General features: G+C 41.8%; 1 protein-coding gene across 3 annotated transcripts in view; it reads left to right on the top strand.

Annotated features, from left to right (window-relative positions):
• Positions 1–18,338, top strand: part of LOC115158193 (phospholipid hydroperoxide glutathione peroxidase-like) — a 32,532-nt gene extending 14,194 nt beyond the window's left edge. For 2 of the 3 annotated variants that reach the window (XM_029706835.1, XM_029706836.1), the window contains exons 2-7: positions 6,863–6,957; positions 7,340–7,484; positions 7,596–7,747; positions 8,017–8,041; positions 12,808–12,867; positions 18,029–18,338. In XM_029706835.1, the coding sequence (XP_029562695.1) occupies positions 6,863–6,957; positions 7,340–7,484; positions 7,596–7,747; positions 8,017–8,041; positions 12,808–12,867; positions 18,029–18,061 (510 nt within the window). In that variant the 3' untranslated portion in view covers positions 18,062–18,338. Of the gene's footprint in view, positions 1–5,900; positions 5,952–6,862; positions 6,958–7,339; positions 7,485–7,595; positions 7,748–8,016; positions 8,042–12,807; positions 12,868–18,028 lie in introns of those variants that run through there. The other variant, XM_029706834.1, reaches the window with a different exon arrangement.
• Positions 18,339–20,164: the final 1,826 nt, after the last annotated feature.

Below are 20,164 nucleotides of genomic sequence, written 5' to 3'. Positions count from 1 at the left end.
AAAGGCAACTCAACACACCTGCCTTCAATTGGAAGTCCCAAATCAACAATCAAACATTCACATACACAAAAACTGTCACGTCCTGACCCCACTACCCCCTCTACTGGTCAGGACGTGACAGTATCGAAGGATATTGTGTCTGTAAATTGGAAAAAATATGGACAAGTATCATCTGGCTGGTTTTCAGTTTAGATGTTTATTTGGTATCGGGGTATACACAGGGTAGGCTATATGGCAGGGTTCCCCAACTGGCGGCCCGTTGGTGATTTTTATTTGGCCCCCCGAGTTTTCTAGAAATGTGTTCCAAAGTATTCCCACGCATAATATAAATATAAATATATATATACACTGAGTGTACAAAACATTAGTAACACTTTCCTAATATTGAAATGCACCCCCTTTTGCCCTCAGAACAGCCTCAATTCGTCGGAGCATGGACTCTACAAGGTGTCGAAAGCGTTCCACAGGGATGCTGGCCCATATTGACTCCAATGCTTCCCATAGTTGTGTCAAGTTGACTGGATGTCCTTTGGATGGTGGACCATTCTTGATGCACACGGGAAACTGTTGAGTGTGGAAAAACCCAGCAGCGTTGCAGTTCTTGACACACTCAAACCGGTGCGCCTGGCACCTATTACCATACCCTGTTCAATGTCACTTAAATATTTTGTCTTGCCCATTCACCCTCTGAATGGCGCACATACACAATCCATGTCTCAAGGCTTAAAAATCCTTCTTTAACCTGTCTCCTTCCCTTCATCTACACTGATTTGAAGTGGATTTAACAGGTGAAATCAATAAGGGATCATAGCTTTGACCTGCAGTCTATGTCATGTAAAAATGCATTCCTAATGTTTTGTACAGTCAGTGTATATGACCGTATACAAATGTAAGCAAGTTTTGAAATGATTGTTTTAGTCAAATATTGTATCTGTTTGGGCTTCTTGCTGTCAATTTGCGGTCTACAAATTATTTGTAGTTATGTTCCAGCCGAATCTAATTGACAATCCCTGCTTAATGGTGTCAGGACCTTCCTTTATATTCATCTTATCAGTGAGTAGGCTATATGATTTACCTTGTTTGTTAGATGACATCAATGAGTGGTAAAGTTGAAACATTGTGAAAGGTTCATATTTTCCTCTGGCTTCACCTTATCAGAATGGTGAAATTACCTCTACTGAATCAATTCTGTTGCCTACCACTGTCAGGCATGTTATATAAGGCATTGCCTGGCACCACCACCCTCATATGAAAAGACTGATTCTCAGATCCTCTCTTGCTTAGAAAATGCAAACATAAGCACATCTGTTGTTTCTATTCTATACTGTCACATTCTTCTTCGTCTGATAACGAGAAATCATTGTCGGACCAATACGCAGCGGGGAAATGTGCACTCATCTTCTTTTTATTTAATGGACAAGAAGGTGAACCAAAACAAACACAACAAAAAAAACACAACGACTGATAACAGGCCGGTAAGGCAACAAAGCTATACCAAGCACATAATCTCCCACAAAATACCAAAACAAACACATACCTATTTTTTTTTTTGTAACAGTATTTTTTATTGGAGTTTCACAATTTTCACCCATATTAAGAGATACAACAACAAAGACAAGGCAAAAAAAAAACAGCACTCGCTTACACATATCCGTATGTATGCACGCACGTACACACACACCCACCGTTTCCCTCTCCCCGCTTCTCTCACCCCATCCCCCTCATTGCATCCCTCAATACATACATTTTAAACAAACATAAACAGAAAAAAAATAACAATAAAGACATAATAAATAAATAAAATGCTCAGTTTAAACCAAGAAGTTGAGTTCCTCACACGGACCGTACAGTGTAATTCTGGAATACATAGATCACCATTCTAAGAGAATCCTTGCAGCATAATAGCTGATACTTCAGGTTCTAGGTAATTTAGGTAAGGTTCCCATACTTTGTAGAACCGATCTGTCTTAGAGTGCAATGTACATGTCAGATATTCCAGCGGCACCCATTCAAATAGTATCTTATGCCAATCTTTAATAGAGGGAACCTTATCACTAATCCACTGTAAAAGTATGTTTTTCCTCGCTGCGAAGGTGAGGATGTTGTAAAGCCTCCTCTTAACCACAGAAGTTACATGCCTACTAGGGAGACCTAACAGTAGAGAAACTGGGTCCAATTCTAGATCGACCCCTAGGATCTTTTCAATCTCTTGCAGAACACCAGACCAATATCTTTGTATTTTGGGACATGACCATAAACAATGTGTTAGGGTGCCTGTATCAGTTTTACATTTGAGACACTGAGGAGAGGAGGAAGCGGGGCTAAATGCATGTCTGCGATTTGGGGATATATGCAATCTGTGTATTATTCTTAATTGAATTGCTCTAGTACGATTACATATAGATATTGTTTTTGCATATTTCCAAATGTCCTCCCACATCTCTTCGTCAATGGTAACAGACAGTTCTTTCTCCCACACTTGTTTCACCCTCTGTGTGTCGACAGTGGAAAAGGACCTTAAAAGCATCATAAAACAGACTTACAGACATTTTCCTTTGTGGGGAAAAAAGCATTCTTTCAATGACGGACATATCAGGGTTACCAATTAAGGTGGTGCTCTTCAGAATATAGTGTCTTACTTGTAGGAAACGGAAAAAGTCCTGCTTTGGGAGTTGATATTTCTCGACCATCTGCTCAAATGACAATAACATCTTATCCGCAAATAAGTCATTTAGTCTGCGTATGCCCTTATTAAGCCAAACGTTAAAGCCAGCATCCAGCAATCCTGGGACAAAATCTGGGTTGTTAAGAATTGGGGTAAGAGCAGAGGTTAGTTTGGACCTTCCCAGGAAACGTTGAACTGACCTCCATACTTTGAGTGTGTTAAGAGTAATGGGGTTGTTACAGCGATCTTTTACCGACTTGAAACTTGTGAAAAACAAAAGGTCCTGTAAAGGGTATTTTGAAAGAGAAGTCTCAATGTCTAACCAAATAGAGGAGTCATCGTTTGTGATCCAGTCTGAGATATAACATAGGTGGGCACACCACTGATAGAGCCTGATATTGGGTAGATCCAAGACACCCATAGAATTTGGCAGCTGTAATATTGCCATCTTAAGTCTTGGCTTGCGTTTACTCCATATAAAGGAACTTAGCCATCCATTTACATCCTTTATTACCTTATTGGAGAGTAATACTGGGATCATTTGGATTGGGTAAAGTAGCCTAGGTAAAATGTTCATTTTCAAGAGGGATATTCTACCCAACCATGAAATCGGAAGCGAGTTCCAGCGCTCCAGATCCTGTCTTATTGTGTCAAACAAGGGAACAAAATTGGCTTTGTACATTTGTTGGAATTTAGGAGTTACAAATATACCCAGATACGTAAAACCTGAGGGAGACCATTTAAAAGGGAAGGGGGGAGAAGTGTTAGGTACAGAGTGAAGGTTACCAAGTGGCATAGCCTCTGATTTAGTTAGGTTAATCTTGTAGCCTGAGAATTCGCTGAATAACTCAATAGTGTTAATCAGAGATGTGATTGAAGTCTCGGGATTAGAAATAAATATCAGGACATCATCAGCATATAAGCTTATTTTATGGTGAACATCACCAAAAGACATACCTATTTATAGGACCCTCAATCAGAGGCAACAAGAAAACACCTGCCTCCAATTGAGAGTCCAACCCCCAATTACCTAAACATAGAAATACAAATGACTAGACTAAACATAGAAATACATAAACATAGAACATTGCCCAAAACCCGGAATAATAAATCAAACACCCCACTAAACACACAACCACCCCGAACCACATAAAACAAATACCCTCTGCCACGTCCTGACCAAACTACAATAACAAATAACCCCTATTACTGGTCAGGACGTGACATATACCATATTGTTCTAAAGATGTTATGAAATGATATTGAACAAAAATATAATTGCAACAATTTCAAAGATTTTACTGAGTTCCAATTAATATAAGGAAATCAGTTAATTGAAATAAATTCATTAGGTCCTAATCTATGGATTTCACATGACTGTCACGTTCTGACCATAGAAAGCTTTTATTTTCTATGGTAGAGTAGATCAGGGCGTGGCAGGGGGTTTTGTCTAGTTTATTTATTTCTTTGTTGGTTCTAGTTTCTTTTTTCTATGTTGTTTTTTTGTCTAGCTTCTGTATTTCTATGTGGGGTTCTAGTTTCTGTATTTCTATGTTTTTTGAGGGGGGGGTGATCTCCAATTAGAGACAGCTGGTCATCGTTGTCTCTAATTGGGGATCATATTTAAGTTGTTGGTTTTCCCACTAGGTTTTGTGGGAGATTATTTTGAGTAAGTGTTCGTTGCACCTCGTCGTCATGGTTTGTTGTTTTGTTCATTAGTTTATTTGTATGTCTTGCATAGTTTCACAGTTATAATAAAATGTGGAACGATACACACGCTGCGCTTTGGTCCCATTCTTCAGACAGCCGTGACAATGACTGGCCCACCCACTTAGCAGCCAGCCCACCCACTGGTGAGCCAGGCCCAGCCAATCAGAATGAGTCCACCCCCCCAGACAATTCCACAGGTGAAGAAGATGAATGTGAAGGTCCTGAGCTGACGTGGTTACACGTGGTCTGCAGTTGTGAGGCCGGATGGACGTACTGCCAATTTCTCTAAAACGATGTTGGAGGCAGCTTATAGTAGAGAAATTAACGTTCAATTATCTGTCAACAGCTCTGGTGGACATTTCTGCAGTCAGCATGCCAATTGCACGCTCCCTTAACTGTGGCATTGTGTTGTGTGACAATTGTACATTTTAGTGGCCTTTTATTGTCCCCAGCACAAGGTGCACCTGTTTAATGATCATGCTGTTTAATCAGTTTCTTGCTATGCTGCACCTATCAGGTGAATGGATTATCTTGGCAAAGGAGAAATGCTCACTAACATGGAAGTAAACAAATTTGTGCACATTCTGAGAGAAATAATATTTTTGTGCAGATGGAAAATTGAGGATCTTTTATTTCAGCTCATGAAACATGGAACCAACACTTTACATGTTGCGTTTATTTTTGTTCAGTGTAGTTTGGTGAAATAGTGGGGTTTTGTAGCATAGGAATACTATACTTATCATGACTCAGGGTGATGCAGACAAGTGGTTCAAGTCTCAGAGATTTATTGAGTGCACAGGGGCTGGCAAAAGGCAGGTCGATGACAGAGATGGGTTCGTAATCCTGGTAAATAGTTGGCAGACGTAGACGGCGGGCAGGGTCAGGACAGGCAAAAGGTTGTAACCGGGGAGACGAGAACAAAAACCAGACAGAGGAAAAAACACAGAGAAAAACGCTGGCAAGACTTGACGGGACAAGACGAATTGGCAACAGACAAACAGAAAACGCAGGTATAAATACACAGGGGATGATGGGGAAAATGGGAGACACCTGGTGGGTGGTGGAGACCAGCACAAGACAGGTGAAACAGATCAGGGTGTGACAATACTCAGCATTAGACTTTTGCTCCATCCATTTTTTTATGTTAATGTTGATGTGAAATCTTACTGATCATTGAGTCAGAGAGGAGTAGGAGCACTACTGTGTTAAGCAAGGTCAGTTCCCAAAGATTGAGTAAGATGTGTTTACCTTTGTTCTGTGCAAGTTACGCTTTAATATCTCACTTCTAGGAAGAGAACACTTTTTTAATGAGCACCACTGACTGTAGGTGTTCTCATCCTTTGCCTGTCAGTGGTCAGCATAAAAGCATCCTATCAGAGAAGAATGTTGTATATTCCAAGTTAATTATTTACAGTGTTTCATAACTTGGAGGATTAAAGTGGATGCTGCACCGAAAGGCTCACTGTCAACGGTGTGTGAGACATAAGCTTTCTGCCTTTTCAGAGGACCTTACTGAAAGGCAGTCATGCATCTACTAGGGTACGCTGTACTTTTCTCTGTCATGCTCTCGACATTGGTAAGATTACTGAGGAATGGTGGATCAAAACAGCACTTCGATTAAAATGTTTTGTCGATATTGACTATGGAAGGTTTTCTGCTGTCGAATCTGTCTGTCTCTGGACGTATGCCAAGTGCATAGTGTTTATTGCTGGAGGGGAAAATACACCCTTGTAATCAGTAACGTTGACACATATGAATTGCTGCTTTTCTGTCATTCAAACACCTTTTCCAAATATGTTATTACATGGATTTCTATAAGGACACAAGGCGAGACCCAAATGCAGACACAGGAAGCAGATAGTTGAGCTCCGATATTTATTCATCCAAGGGGTAGGCAAAAGGTAGGTCGGGGACAGGTGAGAGTTCATAAACCGGGTCAGAGTCCAAAACAGTACCAGACGAAGGGCAGTCTCGAGGTCAGGCCAGACAGGGGTTCAGTAACCAGATACGAGTCCAAACAGTACAAGGGGATAGGCAGGCTTGAAGACAGAACAGGCAGAGTGGTCAGGCAGGTGAGTTCGGCAAGGGTCGAAACCAGGAGGACTAGAACCAAAAGAGAATGGGAAAAAATAGGAGCGAGGAAAAACGCTGGTTGACTTGGCAAACAAGACGAACTGGCACAGAGACATGAAACACGGATATATACACCGGGGAAAATAAGGACAGGTGAAACAGATCAGGGTGTGACAGATTTTGGTGTAGAATGGATCAGCGCAAAGGCATTTTATTTGAATTTTGACTATCACTTTGAGAGAGATAGTGAGGTTCGCTGACATTCTGGCTCAGGCTTAGTTTTTCTTTACAGTGAGCGTGAGAGAGCGCACGTATGTGCCTGCACGCACATCAGACAGGTATTCATGAGCTAGCACCAAACAGGACACACATTCATATTGACTCACTCTCTTCTTTTATTCTCTTCCATCCCAGGCTGCTCCGACAGAGGACTGGCAGACGGCCTCGTCTATTTATGACTTCTCTGCAAATGATATTGATGGCAACGAGGTATCCCTCGAGAAATACAGGTAAGAGGGTGGAAGAAGTTACTCAGGATTCCCAAATACTATATAATAGGGCTGTGACGGTACCAGTATTGCGATATTATTTTTCATGGCAAAAATGAAAACAACTATTTGGTCCTTTAAAAACCTGATGTATGTTAAATATTGTGTGCTATAGCTTTGAAAATAAATGTGAGTCAGGATGACAACATAATGATGTTTGTTTCCAACATTAGGACTGTTTTCCTAAAGAAGTGTTTCCTTGCCACTATACTAACGAGTATCGCGATACTGGTTAATTCCCGGCCCTACTAAATAACCACAATCATGTTATATATCATTCACCATACCCCTTCCAAAAGTCTTCAACCTGTTATCTCCTGTGTTTTAATGTGTGTGTGTGTAGGGGCGACGTTGTTATCATCGTCAACGTTGCCTCTAAATGAGGTAAAACCCCAGTAAACTATTCTCAGTTTGCGAAGATGCACGCGAAGTATGCTGAGAAAGGTTTACGCATCCTGGCCTTCCCCTCCAACCAGTTCGGGAGACAGGTAGCTACATCTCATTTTTATTTATTTAAAGTCTCAAGTCTCCACCTTATGCATTTTTACAACATTATTATTATTATGTTATTACAATGGTATATTTTGTGTTAATTGTAGGAACCTGGCACTGAATCTCAGATCAAGAATTTTGCCAAGTCCTACAATGCTGATTTCCCAATGTTCAGTAAGATCAATGTGAACGGGCCCAACGCCCACCCCATGTGGAAGTGGCTGAAGGAGCAGCCCAAGGGGAGAAGCTTCCTGGGAAAGTAAGTGGAGACGTTCTGGAGAGGCGTGTTACTAATGGAGTGGTTAGACTCATCACATATGATTATTTTTTGACCATACATATAAATATGTTAAGACTTAAAACACATGATATCTAATTATTTACAACTGCTTACTAATGCTCAGATAAGCATAATGGCTTATATGCAGTATATAAGTAGATGTTCTAAATGTAACGTGTATGAGTTTGGTTATTGTCACTGTGTTAATGATTGCTTCATCTAATGATCTTGTTTTTTTTTCTCATCAGTGACATCAAGTGGAATTTCACTAAGGTATATATTTATTTCTTATTAGTCATTGGATATTCCCATCAGAACAAGTTGACACAGCTGAGTTGGAGTAACCCAGAGTTTTGTGCCAAGAATATATACCTGGTGAAAGAAAAGGTTGATCAGTGCCATGCCCATCGAGTTCAACGTTATAGCCTATGTCAGGGTTCTTCAACCTTTTCTTGCCCAGGGACCCCCTCCCAGGAAAACCCAGGGACCCCCTCCCAGGAAAACCCAGGGACCCCCTCCCAGAAAAACCCAGGGACCCCCTCCAAGGAAAACCCAGGGACCCCCTCCCAGGAAAACCCAGGGACCCCCTCCCAGGAAAACCCAGGGACCCCCTCCCAGAAAAACCCAGGGACCCCCTCCCAGGAAAACCCAGGGACCCCCTCCCAGGAAAACCCAGGGACCCCCTCCCAGGAAAACCCAGGGACCCCAATCATACGTTGACAAAACATTTATTTTTCGCATGTCTTATCATCAAGTGAATGATAATGGCAAGGAAAAGTAATCAATATTTTAAAATGAATAGATTTGATGGATAGTTTTTCATTATTTTGACCTCCCCACATTATAATTGGAAGAGGAAGTGTAAACTCTAACATACCTTTCTAGCTAATAGGCTAACTCCAAACAAACAGTGCATTCGGAAAATATTCAGACCCCTTCACTTTTTCCACATTTTGGTACTTTACAGCCTTATTGCAAAAATTTCAGAAAACCAGTTTTAGCTTTGTCATTATGGGGTATTATGTGTAGATTGAGGGGGAAAAATTAATTTAATCAATTTTAGAATAAGGCTGTAATGTAACAAAATGTGGAAAAAGTGAAGGGTTCTGAATACTTTCTGAATGCGCTGTATTTTCACTAAGAGCAGCTGTTTAACTGGTTGAAAAAAAGGTTAGCCATGTGTTGGCAAAAATGAATGTCCAAGTCAAGAATGCTTACCAGCAGCACTTGCCACACTGGTAGCCTATTCACGGGGGCTTTTTCAAAGCCTATGTCAGGTACTCACTCCAGTGAGAGTAATCGGCTCCAATGAGTGTAATTTGCTCAATATTATGAGTAAAGAAATAAAGTTGACATCATTAGAAAGAAATTAAAATATTCTCTACTGTAGGTATGTAATTAAAAATGTGTTTATTCTGTTGATAGCGATATTCATAAAAAATACATTTAAAAAAAGAAAATTTCTCGGACCCCCTACTGTACCTCCTCGGATCCCTGCTTGAATACCCCTGGCCTATGTCCATTTTTGTTTAAAAAAACATTAATTAGGTAGTCGTATTATCGTGGTCTTTCTGGGCCTAGAGTAATACAAATACAAACTTAAAGCTAGAATCCTTAATTGCTACATCAATTTTTTACTTTAAATGAACGCTATATGTACAGTACCATAAAAATAAAGAGCGTCACACACACTCCATATATAAACTCACAGTAATTTATTGGTTAAATCACCAACGTTTCGGCATCACCTGAAGAAGGCACAGTTAAAAAAAAAAAAACTTTTGATACGGTAGACCATTCCATTCTTGTGGGCCGGCTAAGGAGAATTGGTGTCTCTGAGAGGTCTTTGGCCTGGTTTGCTAACTACCTCTCTCAAAGAGTGCAGTGTATAAAGTCAGAAAATCTGCTGTCTCAGCCACTGCCTGTCACCAAGGGAGTACCCCAAGGCTCAATCCTAGGCCCCAAGCACTTCTCTATTTACATCAACAACATAGCTCAGGCAGTAGGAAGCTCTCTCATCCATTTATATGCAGATGATACAGTCTTATACTCAGCTGGCCCCTCCCCGGATTTTGTGTTAAATGCTCTACAAAAAAACGTTTAGTGTCCAACAAGCTTTCTCTGCCCTTAACCTTGTTCTAAACACCTCCAAAACAAAGGTCATGTGGTTTGGCAAGAAGAATGCCCCTCTCCCCACAGGTGTGATTACTACCTCTGAGGGTTTAGAGCTTGAGGTAGTCACCTCGCACAAGTGCTTGAGAGTATGGCTAGACGGTACACTGTCAGCACATCTCAGCACATATCAAATCTGCAGGCTAAAGTTAAATCTAGACTTGGTTTCCTCTATTGTAATCGCTTCTATTTCACCCCAGCTGCCAAACTAACCCTGATTCAGATGACCATCCTAACCATGCTAGATTACGGAGACGTAATTTATAGATCGTGGGTAAGGGTGCACTCGAACGGCTAGATGTTCTTTACCATTCGGCCATCAGATTTGCCACCAATGCTCCTTATAGGACACATCACTGCACTCTATACTCCTCTGTAAACTGGTCATCTCTGTATACCCATCGCAATACCCACTGGTTGATGCTTATTTTTAAAACCCTCTTAGGCCTCACTCCCCCCATCTGAGATATCTACTGCAGCCCTCATTCTCCATATACTGCACCCGTTCTGCCAGTCACATTATGTTAAAGGTCCCCAAAGCACACACATCCCTGGGTCGCTCCTCTTTTCAGTTCGCTGCATCTAGGGACTGGAACGAGCTGCAACAAACACTCAAACTGGACAGTTTTATCTCAATCTCTTCATTCAAAGACTCAGTCATGGACACTTACTGACAGTTGTGGCTGCTTTGCGTGATGTATTGTTGTCTCTACCTTCTTTCCCTTTGTGCTGTTGTCTGTGTCCAATAATGTTTGTACCATGTTTTGTGCTTCTACTATGTTGTGTTGCTACCATGTTGTTGTTATGTTGTTTTGCTACCACACCTTGTTGTCACGTGTTGCTGCCTTGCTATGTTATGTAGTGTTGTCTCTCGTCGTGTTTTGTCATATATTTATATATTTTTTAAATGATTTTTAATCCCAGCCCCTTTTGGAATTTTTAATCCCAGCCCCAGGAGGCCTTTTGCCTTATGGTAAGCCGTCATTGCAAATAAGAATGTTCTTAACTTACTTACCTAGTTAAATAAAGGATACATAAAAATACAAATTCTCTCAACCAGCTTCATGAAGTAGTCACCTGGAATGCATTTCAATTAACAGGTGTGCCTTGTTAAAAGTTAATTTGTGGAATTTATTTCGTTCTTAACTGATTGGCTCAAACGCATTGTGTTGTGACAAGGTACTGTAGGGGTGGTATACAGAAGATAGCCCTATTTGGTAAAAGACCAAATCCATATTATGGCAAGAACAGCTCAAATAAGCAAAGAGAAACGACAGTCTATCATTACTTTAAGATTTGAAGGTCAGTCAATCCGGAAAATGTCAAGAACTTTTCAAGTTTCTTCAAGTGCAGTCGCAAAAACCATCAAGCGCTATGATGAAACTGGCTCTCATGAGGACCGTCACAGGAAAGGAAGACCCAGAGTTACCTCTGCTGCAGAGGACAACTTCATTAGAGTTAACTGCACCTCAGATTACAGCCCAAATAAATTCTTCACAGAGTTCAAGTAACAGACACATCTCAACATCAGCTGTTCAGAGGAGACTGTGTGAATCAGGCCATCATGGTTGAATTGCTGCAAAGAAACCACTACTAAATGACACCAATAAGAAGAGACTTGCTTGGGTCAAGAAACACGAGCAATGAACATTAGACCGGTGGAAATCTGTCCATTGGTCTGATGAGTCCAAATTTGAGATTTTTGGTTCTAACCGCCGTATCTCTGTGAGACACAGAGTAGGTGAACAGATGATCTCTGCATGTGTGGTTCCCACCATGAAACATGGAGGAGGTGTGATGGTGCTTTGCTGGTGACACTGTCAGTGATTTATTTAGAATTCAAGGCACACTTAACCAGCATGGCGACCACAGCATTCTGCAGCGATACGCCATCCCATCTGGTTTGCACTTAGTAGGACTATCATTTGTTTTTCAACAGGACAATGACCCAAAACACACCTCCAGGCTGTGTAAGGGCTATTTGACCAAGAAGGAGGGTGATGGTACTGTATCAGATAACCTGGCCACTACAATCACCCGACCTCAACCCAATTGAGATGGTGTGGGATGAGTTGGACCGCAGAGTGACGGAAAAGCAGCCAACAAGGGCTCAGCATATGTGGGAACTCCTTCATGACTGTTAGAAAAGCATTCCAGGTGAAGCTGGTTGAGAGAATGCCAAGAGTGTGCAAAGCTGTCATCAAAGCAAAGCGTGGCTACTTTGAAGAATCTCAAATATAAAATATATTTTGATTTGTTTAACACTTGGTTACTACATGATTCCATGTGTGTTATTTCATAGTTTTGATGTATTCACTACTATTCTACAATGTAGAAAATAGTAAAAATAACGAAAAACCCTTGAATGAGTAGGTGAGTCCAGACTTTTGACTGGTACTGTATATACCCATTGATTCTTGAAAAATATAACTTATAAATGCCTCATTAGCATAGTTCAACTTTCAAACCCCAAAATAGAAGCTTGTGTACGCCTTTGTTTGTAAACAATGTAAATGTAAACAAACACTGTATAGCCTCAAAACATGATTAAAACTATACATGTTGATATCATGGATGGTCCATCGTTGCATCCATAGCACTGTCTATGAATTTGAGTGGTTACATTTTTCCAGGCCCATCCCCTTACTTTTAAACCAAAACAGTGGCAGGGTGCCCACTTTGTCATTGTTTAAATTAAGGATTCTAGCTTTAATTATATGTCTATTTTAGGATTCATGAATTGTTGGGTTAACAAATTGAAAACAAGACCTTTTGATTATTACCAGATTTTGCAGCTAGAAATGGGATGTTAAGTGCATAATTAGTTTAAATGTCCATCCCTCAGTTCCTTTTCTCTGGCTTTATAGTTCCTTATCAACAGAGAGGGCCAGGTTATGAAGAGATATGGACCGATGGGTGATCCCAGCGTAAGTCAATGACTTTTACTCTCACACATTGACTCTAATTACAGCACAGGTCTATGATGGACTAACTGACACATCCATGTGAGACAGCAGTACTCAGCCATAACCTCAGGCCCGGCCTGGAATCACCCTCCCTAACATTATACCTTGTTACTTTGCCTCTGAAAAGTATGCATTATTGACCATTTCATGTGCTCACAACACCATAAAATTGTTGGTAGTAATGAAATTGCTCAGTTGAACAGAGTGGGGTGTTGCTGTAGCGGGGGGTTGGAAGGGACACACAAGAGGCGGAGGTTAAGGTCATGTGAGGGTGATGATGAGCGGGGTGTTGGCATCGGGATCAGGCAGCGATCCTCTATCAAGCACGCAGACAATGTGAATATAGGGCAGACATCGTATCTCATAATGTCCCTACAGCAAGCTGCTACTGTCATGGCTCTTACCTGAACCAGTATATGTGCGTTAGGGACCTCTCTAACACATAGGAAGCTGCGATTAAAACTCCCATTCACCAGCTCTGAAAGCGTTACAGTACATGCTGATTACACCGGGCACGCACGTGCATCCGCATGTTGATTTTGTCCATCCACATCAGACGGGATCAGGACACGCATGTTAAAATATCAAAACGAACTCTGAACTATATTGATTTGTGGGACATGTTGAAACACAAGAAACATTCATGGACATTTAGCTCGCTAGCTTGCTGTTGCTAGCTAATTTGTCCTGGGATATTAACATTGTGTTGTTATTTTACAGGAAAGGTCTTATTTTCCTGGATCTTTGTAGAATTTTGACCCATTTTGAGTCACACAAAATCATGTGTTCTCTACTACGACAATTCATCCAAAGATAAAAGGGGAAACCTAGTTAGTTTCTTGTAATCTCTCCTCCTTCAGTCTTCTTCTGTGGACTTTATATGGCGGTTGGCAACCAACTTTAAGGTGCATTACCACCAACAACTGGACTGGAGTGTGGACCTCAGTTGAGCATTCAATCACCCACGTGGGTATATGCTCCTAAAAACCAATGAGGAGATGGGAGAGGCGGGACTTGCAACACATCACACATCAAAAATAGAACTAAGTTCTATTTTAACGCTGGGCTACGCGGAAGCTCGCGAGCAGTTTGAGTGAAATTATTAAATGATGTATGTGTAAAAGTATTTTTCAACGCAGGAGGTGTGGTCAGCAAGTTATAATGTGAAAATACGTTTGTTGATCACCAAATATGGAGTTTCGCTGAGCAACAATCTTGATCTACCCCCTGTTACAGCCAGTATGTACTTCCAAAAAAGGTCTAAATAAAAATGTACAAGCAACTGAAAAAGTGCCTATTCGGCACCTCCAATCTCTCATTACTTCCACGCACTGGTCAGAAGTCTAGCCTGCAACAGCTCGATACATTGGAGGTGTCGAAGGGGCATTTTTTAAGTTGCTTGTAAAAACTATTTTAGAACTTTTTTGGAAGTAAATACCAGCAGTTACGGGAGTAAACGAAAATCGTTGTTCAGCGAAACGCCATATTTGGTGATCAACTAAACTATTTTGACATGACACTTGCAGACACCGAAAACTATTACGGGCTACAAAGCTAAACCCAGCCGCGAGCTGCCCAGTGAGGCGAGCCTTCCAGATGGGCTAAATGCCTTTTATGCTCGCTTCGAGGCAAGCAACACTGAAGCATGCATGAGAGCACCAGCTGTTACGGACGACTGTGATCACACTCTCTGTATGACCTCAAAACAAGTTAACATTCACAAGGCCGTGGGGCCAGACGGATAACCAGGACATGTACTCAGAGCATGCGCGCACCAACTGGCAAGTGTCTTCACTGACATTTTCAACCTCCCCCTGACCGAGTCTGTAATACCTACATGTTTAAAGCAGACCACCATAGTCCCTGTGCCCAAAAACACTAAGGTAACCTGCCTAAATGACTACCACCCCGTAGCAATCACGTCGGTAGCCATGACGTGCTTTGAAAGGCTGGTCATGGCTCACATCAACACCATCATCCCTGAAACCCTAGACCTACTCCAAATCACATACCATCTCAACAGATCCACAGATGAAGCAATCTCAATCGCACTCCCCACTGCCCTTTTCCACCTGGACAAAAGGAACACCTATGTGAGAATACTGTTCATTGACTACAGCTCAGCGTTCAACACCATTGTACCCTCAAAGCTCATCACTAAGCTAAGGATCCTGGGACTAAACACCTCCCTCTGCAACTGGATCCTGGACTTCCTGACGGGCCATCCCCAGGTGGTAAGGGTAGGCAACAACACATCTGCCATGCTGATCCTCAACACGGGGGCCCCTCAGGGGTGCGTGCTTAGTCCCCTACTGTACTCCCTGATCACACACAACTGCATGGCCAAGCACGACTCCAACAGCATCAATAAGTTTGCTGACAACACAACGGTGGTAGGTCTGATCACCAACAACGAGACAGCCGATAGGGAGGTCGTTAGAAACCTGGCAGTGTGGTGCCAGGACAACAACCTCTCCCTAAACGTAAGAAAGACAAAGTAAAGTGAGGGAAAAAAGTATTTGATCCCCTGCTGATTTTGTACGTTTGCCCACTGACAAAGAAATGATCAGTCTATAATTTTAATGGTAGGTTTATCTGAACAGTGAGACAGAATAACAACAAAAAAATCCAGAAAAACGCATGTCAAAAATGTTATACATTGATTTGCATTTTAATGAGGGAAATAAGTATTTGACCCCCTCTCAATCAGAAAGATTTCTGGCTCCCAGGTGTCTTTTATACAGGTAACGAGCTGAGATTAGGAGCACACTCTTAAAGGGAGTGCCTCCTAATCTCAGTTCGTTACCTGTATAAAAGACACCTGTCCACAGAAGCAATCAATCAATCAGATTCCAAACTCTCCACCATGGCCAAGACCAAAGAGCTTTCCAAGGATGGCAGGGACAAGATTGTAGACCTACAAAAGGCTGGAATGGGCTACAAGACCATCGCCAAGCAGCTTGGTGAGAAGGTGACAACAGTTGGTGCGATTATTCGCAAATGGAAGAAACACAAAAGAACTGTCAATCTCCCTCGGCCTGGGGCTCCATGCAAGATCTCACCTCGTGGAGTTGCAATGATCATGGAGAATGGTGAGGAATCAGCCCAGAACTACACGGGAGGATCTTGTCAATGATCTCAAGGCAGCTGGGACCATAGTCACCAAGAAAACAATTGGTAACACACTACGCCGTGAAGGACTGAAATCCTGCAGCGCCCGCAAGGTCCCCCTGCTCAAGAAAGCACATATACATGCCCGTCTGAAGTTTGCCAATGAACATCTGAATGATTCAGAGGACAACTGGGTGAAAGTGTTATGGTCAGATGAGACCAAAATGGAGCTCTTTGGCATCAACTCAACTCGCCGTGTTTGGAGGAGGAGGAATGCTGCCTATGACCCCAAGAACACCATCCCCACCATCAAACATGGAGGTGGAAACATTATGCTTTGGGGGTGTTTTTCTGCTAAGGGGACAGGACAACTTCACCGCATCAAAGGGACAATGGACGGGGCCATGTACCGTCAAATCTTGGGTGAGAACCTCCTTCCCTCAGCCAGGGCATTGAAAACGGGTCGTGGATGGGTATGCCAGCATGACAATGACCCAAAACACACGGCCAAGGCAACAAAGGAGTGGCTCAAGAAGAAGCACATTAGGTCCTGGAGTGGCCTAGCCAGTCTCCAGACCTTAATCCCATAGAAAATATGTGGAGGGAGCTGAAGGTTCAAGTTGCCAAACGTCAGCCTCGAAACCTTAATGACTTGGAGAAGATCTGCAAAGAGGAGTGGGACAAAATCCCTCCTGAGATGTGTGCAAACCTGGTGGCCAACTACAAGAAATGTCTGACCTCTGTGAAGTACTAAGTCATGTTTTGCAGAGGGGTCAAATACTTATTTCCCTCATTAAAATGCAAATTATTTGATAACATTTTTGACATGCGTTTTTCTGGATTTTTTTGTTGTTATTCTGTCTCTCACTGTTCAAATAAACCTACCATTAAAATTATAGACTGATAATTTCTTTGTCAGTGGGCAAACGTATAAAATCAGCAGGGGATCAAATACTTTTTTCCCTCACTGTAGATGATCGTGGACTACAGGAAAAGGAGGGCCGAACACGCCCCCATTCACATCAACAGGGCTGTAGTGGAGCGGTGTCCTTGGTGTCCACATCACCAACAAACTATCATGGTCCAAACACACCAAGAAAGTCGTGAAGAGGGCACAACAACGCTTTTTCCCCCTCAGCATGGGTCCCCAGATCCTCAAAAATGTCTACAGCTGCACCATTGAGAGGATCCTGACCGGTTGCATCACCACCTGGTATGGCAACTGCTCGGCATCTGACCGTAAGGCGCTACAGAGGGTAGTGTGTACAGCCCAGTACATCACTGGAGCCAAGCTTCTTGCCATCCAGGACCTATATACTAGGCGGTGTCAGAGGAAGGCCCAAAAAATTGTCAGACTCCAGTCACCCAAGTCATAAACTGTTCTCTCTGCTACCGCACGGCAATGGAGCGCCAAGTCTAGGTCCAAAAGGCTCCTTAACAGCTTCTATCCCCAAGACATAAGACTGCTGAACAATTAATCAAATGGCCACCTGGACTATTTGCATTGACACCCCTTTGTTTTTACACTGCTGCTACTCGTTGTTTATTATCTATGCATAGTCACTTTACGCCAACCTACATGTACAAATTACCTCGACTAACCTGTACTTACACACATTGACTTGGTACCGGTACAACTTGAATATAGCCTCATTATTGTTATTTTATTTTGTTTCTTTTTTTTACTATTTAATTTTTTTCATTGTTTATTTAGTAAATATTTTCTTAACTCTATTTTCTTAACTGTATTGTTGGTTAAGGGCTTGTAAGTAAGCTTTTCATGGTAAGGTCTACTACAACTGTTGTATTCGGAACATGTGACAAATACAATTTGATTTGAATGGGAGTTTGAATCTGAGCTTTTTTTGTGTTAGAGATGTCTAATGCACAGATAGGCCTACTGGTTCAGCTCTTACCTAACAAATGAAATGCAATTATATTAAATTCATATAAGGAGAGAAACTAAAAGGCATGGATGCAATTCATCACAACTATTTATTCTCCATTTCAGGCGGTGGAGAAGGATCTTCCCACGTACCTGTAATTCTTCCATCACTGACTGTCTAATGCACTGATACTGCATCTATCCCTCCCTCTCCGGTGAGCCAATGCCTGGAAGTGGGTCCATTCCCCAGACCAGTGACAGTCTGTCCGCAAACCAGCCTGACTGGTAGGACAGACCTGATGAAAATGGCGTGCAACCAATCCCCTGGGAGGACCCGCTTTAGGCATAGCCAGCCAGCACCGGAGAAGAATCCTGACCCCCTGAAAATATGATCTTAGTGTCATATTCCATAATAAACGTAACGCTTTTGTGCTAATTCTGTTGTCCAGTGTGTTTATGGGGAATACTATCTTTCAACGTAACAAACAAGTGTAAACGTGCTTCAGCCCAGCTATAACAAAAAAGGAATCAGGTCCTTGACTGACTGAGGCACTTAAATTCCCCAAAACATTATACTCAATTTACTCATACACTTGTTTTTAATAGCCCATGTCTAGTTGCTATCATTTTGACATGATTGATTGACATGGTGCGTGGGGCACTCCCTTGAGAGGCTATGGTGCCTCTTACCTTTCCCTACACAAGGCTCTGATGAAGGTGTTAATGCCGAAACCTAAGCCTGTTTGTATGTCCCGTCTATAAATCATTCAGATTTATGCATAAGAGTGCTAATTTATTTTCCGGAGTAGTCATCAGTTGAAGTGTCTTGGGGTAAGGAATTTCAATGTCTTTTTTTTTTGTGTTGAATTCCCACTACACAAGTAGAACGGTACTAAAACCATGGTCACTGTTAGTAACGTGTTTTGCTATGCTGATGTTTTGCCATGAGTTGATGTGGACAAGGTTGTTCCATGTGATGCAACAAGAACTAATTCAAGTTACTAATTACCTAAAAAGCAATACATGTATTTTGATTCATCACCTGAGAGCATTCCTTCATATGATAGTGGATCTGATCGTAGTGTCTGAAATTTAATTTGTGAATATATTCTTCTGAAATACATGTTACACTGCCCTCTACTGGATTTGAGAGCAAAATGTTTTATGTTACAACCATAGTCACTTGCCTGTTGTCCCTTTGCTCTGTTGAGAGAGACTGTTGGCCACGGAGTTTATATTTTCAAATGAACACACATGACGAATCTGCATTTGATACATCATCTAACCCTAATCAGATTGAAACAAATTAGATGGACTATGGATGGGTCAGGTTAGTTGTTAGAAATGCAGTTCACATTGTCATTCACAACAGCTAGTCTTTCAGTAGGGCTCCCAAGTGGCGCAGCGGTCTAAGGCACTGCATCTCAGTGCTAGAAACCCTGGTTCAATTCCAGGCTGTATTAGGGCGGTGCACAATTGCCCCAGTGTTCTTAGGGTTTGGCCGGGATAGGCCGTCATTGTAAATAAGAATTTATTCTTAACTGACTTGCTTAGTTAAATAAAGGTTAATAAAAAAAATGGAATATGTTAAGAAGAGCCCTTTGTGGATCAAAATAAACTTGAAGACTTGATAAACTATAAAAACAAAGAGTCGCACACTCCGTATGTGTAACCTCAGTCATTTATTGGGTAAAAAAACACCAACGTTTCGGCATCACTGTGCCGTCTTCAGGGTAATGTCATGAATGATTGAACCAGGTTATGTAGTAGACAAACAGTGCAACCAATGACAATACTTAGGGGTGTGTCGTAATTGCTAGTTTGATCAGAATGAATTGAGCGAAACTGTTAAAAGACAATAGCCCACAGCAGGATTTACCCAAACTGGGGTACGCGCAATGCCATCGGGGGTACACCAAATAAAAATGTAATTCACATTTTCAAACAGTCCATTTAGATTATCCAACGGGGCGATACATTTGGGTGAGGTTTTTCTGTCGCAAGAGTAGCCTCGTTTCACTACCAAAAGTAAAATAATGTTCAGCAAAATAACAACACAATGTCAGATACAGGTAGTCTAGTTAAATAATTAACATCCAATCACATTAACCGTTACTCTCTCGCGGGAATACCACAAACGGTCCGTATGTAGCCAAACTTAGCTGCTGCTCATTCCGTTTGCTCGAAAATTGATTAATGGTTAAAAAAAGTAAGGCACACAGAGACACATACCAGCTCTACTGGTAGTACTGCTAATACCAG

This window comes from Salmo trutta, chromosome 22 (genome assembly GCF_901001165.1).
Source record: "Salmo trutta chromosome 22, fSalTru1.1, whole genome shotgun sequence".
In the NCBI taxonomy this organism is placed as follows: Eukaryota; Metazoa; Chordata; class Actinopteri; order Salmoniformes; family Salmonidae; genus Salmo; species Salmo trutta.
Note: the sequence above shows the minus strand (reverse complement) of the source record. Positions and strands in the feature narration are given on the sequence as shown.